The 6,703-nt window shown below is 42.0% G+C and overlaps 2 protein-coding genes across 8 annotated transcripts in view; one reads left to right on the top strand and one right to left on the bottom strand.

The window, feature by feature from the left end:
• The window catches only part of LOC111644292 (CMRF35-like molecule 2), a 4,083-nt gene extending 1,873 nt beyond the window's left edge, over positions 1 to 2,210 (top strand). For 3 of the 7 annotated variants that reach the window (XM_087170107.1, XM_023393096.2, XM_087170106.1), the window contains 4 exons: positions 495 to 545; positions 693 to 785; positions 1,141 to 1,196; positions 1,750 to 2,210. In XM_087170107.1, coding sequence (XP_087026233.1) covers positions 495 to 545; positions 693 to 785; positions 1,141 to 1,196; positions 1,750 to 1,818 — 269 coding nt within the window. In that variant the 3' untranslated portion in view covers positions 1,819 to 2,210. Of the gene's footprint in view, positions 1 to 494; positions 546 to 692; positions 786 to 1,140; positions 1,197 to 1,345 lie in introns of all 7 variants that reach the window. The other 4 variants (XR_015436213.1, XR_015436212.1, XR_015436211.1 and 1 more) reach the window with 4 other exon arrangements.
• A 417-nt stretch (positions 2,211 to 2,627) lies between these two features.
• Positions 2,628 to 6,703, bottom strand: part of LOC111644281 (intermediate filament protein ON3) — a 9,405-nt gene continuing 5,329 nt past the window's right edge. Inside the window, exons 4-10 of the mRNA XM_023393081.2 lie at positions 5,364 to 5,459; positions 4,882 to 5,046; positions 4,244 to 4,369; positions 3,997 to 4,140; positions 3,830 to 3,906; positions 3,706 to 3,752; positions 2,628 to 3,316 (exon numbers count right to left, since the gene is read on the bottom strand). Coding sequence (XP_023248849.1) covers positions 3,210 to 3,316; positions 3,706 to 3,752; positions 3,830 to 3,906; positions 3,997 to 4,140; positions 4,244 to 4,369; positions 4,882 to 5,046; positions 5,364 to 5,459 — 762 coding nt within the window. The 3' untranslated portion in view covers positions 2,628 to 3,209. The remainder of the gene's footprint in view (positions 3,317 to 3,705; positions 3,753 to 3,829; positions 3,907 to 3,996; positions 4,141 to 4,243; positions 4,370 to 4,881; positions 5,047 to 5,363; positions 5,460 to 6,703) is intronic.

Genomic DNA, 6,703 nt, shown 5'->3' with positions numbered 1-6,703 from the left:
CCCCCCACCCTCCCATTTCCTGTCTTTAAGCTAAGATAACGAGCTGCTGGTGGTAACTTCATAAGACCAGTAACTTCTTATTTAACTGTCTGCCAGAAACAAATAAGTGTCTTTTCCACAGTTGAAACTATTTCTCAAAAGGCCATTAAACAACCTCTGAGCTTTTCCTACTGTTTAATGACAAATTGTCTCGTTCTATTTCTTCAAATTCACATAAGTTTATATTTTTTAATACTGATCTGCATTTGTACATATTTTCATTGTTTTAAAAAATTAATTAGATGCTGGAGGCCAGTTTTAAACATTTTAACATTTGTGCTAAAGAGGATAATATTAAGTCCCTTTGCAGGTTACATGGTCTAAGAATTTTTCTCTGTCTTTACTTTTCTCAAAATATTGAATTAAGAAATAGATTATTTATTTTTATAGTTTCTGATGAGACCATATTAATGTTTTAATGTACAACCTGAATGCACTTGTGTTTTTTCTTTAAGAAACACCACCAACAACAGCCCCATCCACATCTCCTCATCCATCGACCCACGGTGAGAGATCTTAAACCTTCTGCAGCTGAAGAGTGATGTTTCATGTCAACGTCACACTCACAATTCAATTTCTGTAAAATTCCTCTGGAATTCCTCAACATGACGACTCTGGATCATAATGACATAATGACGTGTTGTATCTTGCAGGCGGGTTTGATGTAATCATTACTGGGATCATCCGTGTAACTGTGCTGCTGCTGCTGCTGATGCTTGTGCTTATTTCGATCCTTGTCTACAAACGTAAGAGAGTTGTCAGTTTGCACAACATAAAACACTCACACTCACGCTAACACACGTATGTTATGACACAAAACCACATTCACGTACTTCACTACCCATAAAAACAACAGCAGAAACGCTCCGACGTCAGACTACATGTGACTTTTTCAAGTTGATCACTTTTACTCATTTCAGGCGGAAACACGATGGTAATTAAATAAAAAAATAAAACTAAATCCAAAGGAAAAATACGAATGAAATTCTGTCACCGGTGCTGGTTATAAATGAGGTGGTCAGAGAGGTCACTATGTGTCAGTGAGATGAAAAGTGGTGAAATTAATCCAGTTCATGTCCATCTGCTTGTTTGTTTCTGCAGGATTTTCACATTCAAAAAAGACAAGACCTGGAGCAGCAGCGAAGGACGTCAGAGAGGTTAGTGTATAAATGTCTTTGTATGTAGGTGTACGTGTTGTTCTGGAAAAACTGAGCACTACTTAAATAACCCATACCAGGAGGATGCCTGACATTTAAGTATTTGTGGTGCAAACACAATAAAGAACTGAAGCGTTATGTTTTCACAGTTACAGATGTGACCAAACAGATGTGGATTTGTTATCAATAATCCACTAAAGCTGGGAAGACACTGTACGTTCAGTCGGCACGACTAATTTCACAATCGAGCTGAATTTCTTCACCGAATGTGGTTTGACGTGAAGGTTGAGGAGGGTCACGGTGTCCGGTCAATCACCTGGTCGAGCAGTGATCTGCCTCACAGATGGGTTTCTAGCATGTTAGAAATTCTGGTCGGCTGTCTTCAGTGTGAGCAGTTCTACAGTCGGATTTTTCCTCACAGCTGCTGTGAAAACATCTGTAATAAACTGTAGAGAGCTTCTTTTAATATTATTCCAGTAATATTTTACAAGTTGTGGTTAAATTTTCAGTCTTCTTGTTTGAATAAACTTTATTTGGATTGTCCCTCATTCAGGGCCGACATCAGCCACGAGTGAAGTGGAAGGGACCGTCGCTGCTTGGCTTAGCCTGCGCTGGGGTGTAACTGTGGGTTGGAAACATATCTGAAGCTGCTACTGGTGACTAGGGCTGTTATTATCATCATGTCATGACCAGTTTCACTTGATTAATTGTCATACAAGTAATTGCAATTAATGTGTCTTTTTCTGTTCATTTTATGCCACTATTATTGTATTAATAAGCAGCTAAGTGCTAGTGCTAATGTAACTAGTGTTTAAAAAGGATGTTTGTCTTACAGTTGTGTTTAATGTGTTGGTGTCATGTTTATCTGAAATTACTTCATCACAATCAGTTTGACAAATCTGCATCACAAAGCCTCATCCTGTCATAGCGTTTAACACATTTTGAAACATTATCCTATCTGTTATTCTGTGCTGTAGATAAATATTCTCCTTCCTCAATAAAAGGTGAGGTGGTCGTGATGTTTTTAATTTCTTTTTGGGTGTGAAAACTATTGCTAGTTCTCAGGACGGATCCTTCAGATGAGCAGCAAGCTTGTACCAAACTCCACTGAGATGTTCAGAGTGTTGCTTCCACTTTGTTTTGTGTGAACTGGACTAAAAAGTTCTGTTAAACTCGTCCTCACGGCCACATAGTTCAGTCTTCACACATCACGGCTTCCTCAGTAGCAGACGAAGTCTTGCTGTTTCATTGAATGTGTTCACATTAGCACAGAGACTTACAGAATTTCAACATGAGCCTCAAAGTGATGGGAGCACCCTCCACCTCACAGTTAAATTAACACATTTGTGTTTCATATTTTTATTTTGAAATCTGTGTAGTTATCTTCCTGTTAAATTGTTTTTTAAAAGAAGGAAAGAAAAAGACTCCAGAGCGTGTTCATTCATTTTTATTGTTCATGTGGAAACAACAGCAGAAAAGTTACTTTAAGAAACTTGAACCCAACGACCACGTCTGTAGATGAAGACCACGAGTTTACCTGCATCAATCTTCAAGCTAATTTCACAAAAGATCTTAAGTATAAAAAAATCTGTTAGATGCAAAATGCATGATCCTAAATCACAAGTACACCACTTATCCCCGAAATGATCTGAAAGACTACAATATTTTTATATTCTTATAATCTCACCACAGATTACATGAGCATAGAAAATAATCAGTGTTTATTAAAGGCCACATACTGATGGATCCAGCTGAGTCTGAGTCTCAGTGACAGTTTACAATCAACACGACAGGCTACAGTTAACACACTGATATATTTATATAGTGTAAATTATATTAGAAATAACAATCCCCAATACTAATTCCTCTATATGTTGCATGTATAGATTATTATTATAATTCCTTCATTCTAAGTAACGGTTAGTAATTAAATGCCCCTCACATTTAGAGATAACTGTTGTTGTTGTTGTGTGTGTGTGTGTGTGTGTGTGTGTGTGTGTGTGTGTGTGTGTCTCAGTGTGAGCTGTATCTTTTGTTATCTCTGGTCTCAGTTGTCTTTATCAGCAGCTTTGGAGCAGGAGAGCTGCTGTTACTGTGGTAGCCATTAGTACTTTTAGTACCTGGAGAGAGAGAGAGACAGAGAGAGAGAGAGACAGAGAGAGAGAGAGGAGAGAGAGAGAGAGAAGGAGAGAGAGGCAGAGAGAGAGAAGGAGAGAGAGAGAGGAGAGAGAGAGCGAGAGAGAGAGAGACAGAGAGAGAGAGAGAGAGAGAGCGAGAGAAGGAGAGAGAGAGAGAGAGAGAAGGAGAGAGAGGCAGAACGGAAAGAGGGAAGGTTAGCATGAGAAGAAGAACACAGGAAGAGAACAGAATTAGCAGTTTAATAAGATGTTCTGTAGCTCAGTGTAAAGTGACCGTGGTGGTTCTGGTCTCTGAGCGTCTCTGAGCGTCTCCACCTCCCTCTGGGTTTGTGCTCCACAGCGCCCTCTAGCGGCGTCTAGCTGTTACTTACTGTAGTTGGAGACGGCCTGAATGCTGAGGATGGACTGCTGTCCGAGTCTGCAGGAGAAGAGACGGACGTTAGTTGGTTTGTTGAATGGAGGACACACAGACACAGTCTCCTCCCCTCTTCTCACCTGTCCTCCTCTCCTTCCAGCAGCTTCCTGTAGGTGGCGATCTCAATGTCCAGAGCCAGTTTCAGGTTCATCAGGTCCTGCAGGTGAAGAGGAAAATACATGAGGATTTTCAGATCAGTTCTCTGACCGTGACTCCTCCTCCCTCACCTGTCTCCCTCCATCCTCACCTGGTACTCTCGGAGCTGTCTGGCCATGTCCTGTTTGGCTCTCTGCAGCGCGTCCTCCAGGTCTCTGGTCCGGGCCTTGGCTTCTTTCACAGCCAGCTCTCCACGCTCCTCCGCCTCAGCCAGCTGGTTCTCCAGGCTGCCGCGCTGAGGGTGCGGGGGGGGGGCAGGTACAGGTAATCATCCAGTGTGGATCTGAATCATCCAGTAAACAACATCCTGCTGGGCTGAATACTTCCTGTCACCATACCTGAGCTTTGACGGCCTCTATCTCGCTCTGCAGTCGGCTGATCAGTCGGTTCACCTCGGCCACCTCTCCCTTCACCAGGCGGAGCTCGTCTCCATACTGGCTGGCCTGCACCGACATTTGGTCGAACTACAGAAGAAGAAGAAGAGATTAATTTAATAATCTTCAAACAAGGATATTTTATTATGAAAATCACAGGAGTAAAATACAGTAAAAATACAGTATCTGTTTTTGTAAAATGGATAAACTGAGTCTTTAAACCTGGATTATGTTTTTAGCCACTTGGGGCTGAAACAAGTTCTGATCACATCATTGATGCATCGTCATTTTTAGACTGATATAGTGAAGCTAGAAAACAGTTGTTTATTTCCACGTCCAGCAGATACAGACACAGGTGTAGAGCTGCTCTACAGCGGGGCTCTGTACAGCTGTTTCTCTGAAAACATCTGCCGGCTGCTGCTGAAATAGATGCTATGAGTTTTACTCTCAATAACAACTGCCCCCTCCAGAGGTGAGATCCAGTACATCAAGTCCATAATGTCCCTACTACAGCCCATTGTGTAGACTGATGTAATGGATGTATATTTGCTAGTATGCCAGTTACACTCAGGACAGCTGACTTCCTGTCTCCTCGTCCTCACCTTGCTCTTGTACCAGGCCTCCGCCTCCTCTCGGCTGCGGGCTGCGATGTCCTCGTACTGAGCTTTGACCTCAGCGACGATCTGCTCCATGTTCAGGCTGCGACTGTTGTCCATCTGCACCACCACCGACGTGTCTTTGATGCTGAACTGCAGCTCACGCAGCTCCTGGTCAGGGAGCAAAACACAGGAGATCGTCACGGTGTTAGAAACAGAATAATCATTGGTAGCTTGTCCTAACACGTTTCTACAAAGCTGCTGTTTTGGCCTAATTTAAAACCTTCTCCCTTGACGTTTGGTAACAACAACAAAGATTTCTGATGACTGAAATTAGAAAGAAAAATTCCAGGGACGGTTCATTTGAAGTCGACTCTCCAGTGAGTCACGACACAGAGACAGAACAATGGACCTGAACCAGAGGAAATGCAGGAAGATGTCTGTTCAGATAAACCTTCACCGTCCTCGCCACCGCACCGGTTCTGTACCTCGTCGTAGACGTTGCGCAGGAAGTTGATTTCATCCGTCAGAGCTCCAACCTTATCCTCCAGATCCGCCTTCACCAGGTAGGCTGAGTCTACATCCTGAACACACACAGAGGCGAAGACCACACACACAGATTAAAGTCTACAACCAACTTAGCGAGGGACAGTAGAGCAACAGAGGAGAGATCCCTCCTCTACGATGGACAGTGAAAGCTGGAGAGGAGCGTCACCAGAGTTATTACATTTCATCCTGAGGGGAACGTGGATGTCTGAACCAAACGCCATGGCAACACATCCAATAGATGTTCAGATATTTCCCTCCAAACCACAAAAGATAACCTTATGGTGATGCAAGAGAAAAGGTCAGACGATCACTGGAGACGTCCTCTATGGATCTTGAATGGCTGTACAGATTTTTGTGCCAATCCATCCAATAGTTGTTGAGATATTTATTAGGGTTAAACCATCTTTAATCTGATTGTTTCAGCCCCACACATGAAACCACGCTGCAGGATTCATGTGTCTGGGGTTCAGGTTCTGGTCCTGGTCGTTATCACTAGTCTCCAGGTGGAAATTCCTGCTGAATCTTTTCCCTACAGTCACTAATATAAAGTACGAGCGGCTGGTCAAAGATTTCCTGCTCCTGGAGGAAACGCTCCGGGATGAATCATCAGGACGAACAATGAGCAGCTGCAACCAACAGCGGAGGGAGGTAAGGTAAGATGGTAAAAAGGTCACTAAAGGTTAGATTTAAAAACTTTATTTCAAGTGTGACCAAAGATGGAGGCTTGTCTTGTGGTTTCTCTTTGCATCATCTTGTCCCTGATCCCTCCTCGTCACGAATCCACATGGAAATGGAAAGAGATTAGTTAAGTTAAAAATAGAAACAGATTTTATATTAAATAAGTAAATATTAAGTAAATATAATATATTTAAGTTATTGCAATTGCGATATGAGTCAAGATTTCAGTTGGAATAATTGTTTTTACATTTTATTTTCACTGAAAATAAATTTAAAAATGATGATGATGTGAGTTTTGTTGGTCTCTGTAGCAGCACGACACTGATGCTGACACATTTCACCTTCATCAAAAACATCGCACTTGACCATATTACGCTTTCAATAATATTTCAGTTGATTGTGCCGCTCTAGATTTTAGACTTTAAAGAAAATTAAAGATTTAAACATTAAAGAAAATGTCTTTAAGGTTATGATCATTTGACCTGAAACGTCTTACATGTAATGTTGAGTCTGTTGTTCCCATGTGACACTGACAGGGAAAGCTGCCAAAGCGTAAATGGGTTTTAATGAATGTGGGAGTGTTGGGGGGGGGGAGGTGAGA

This window comes from Seriola lalandi, unplaced genomic scaffold, assembly GCF_002814215.2.
Source record: "Seriola lalandi dorsalis isolate HSWRI2012SDOR001 ecotype SW California unplaced genomic scaffold, Sedor1 jcf7180002054928, whole genome shotgun sequence".
In the NCBI taxonomy this organism is placed as follows: domain Eukaryota; kingdom Metazoa; phylum Chordata; class Actinopteri; order Carangiformes; family Carangidae; genus Seriola; species Seriola lalandi.
Note: the sequence above shows the minus strand (reverse complement) of the source record. Positions and strands in the feature narration are given on the sequence as shown.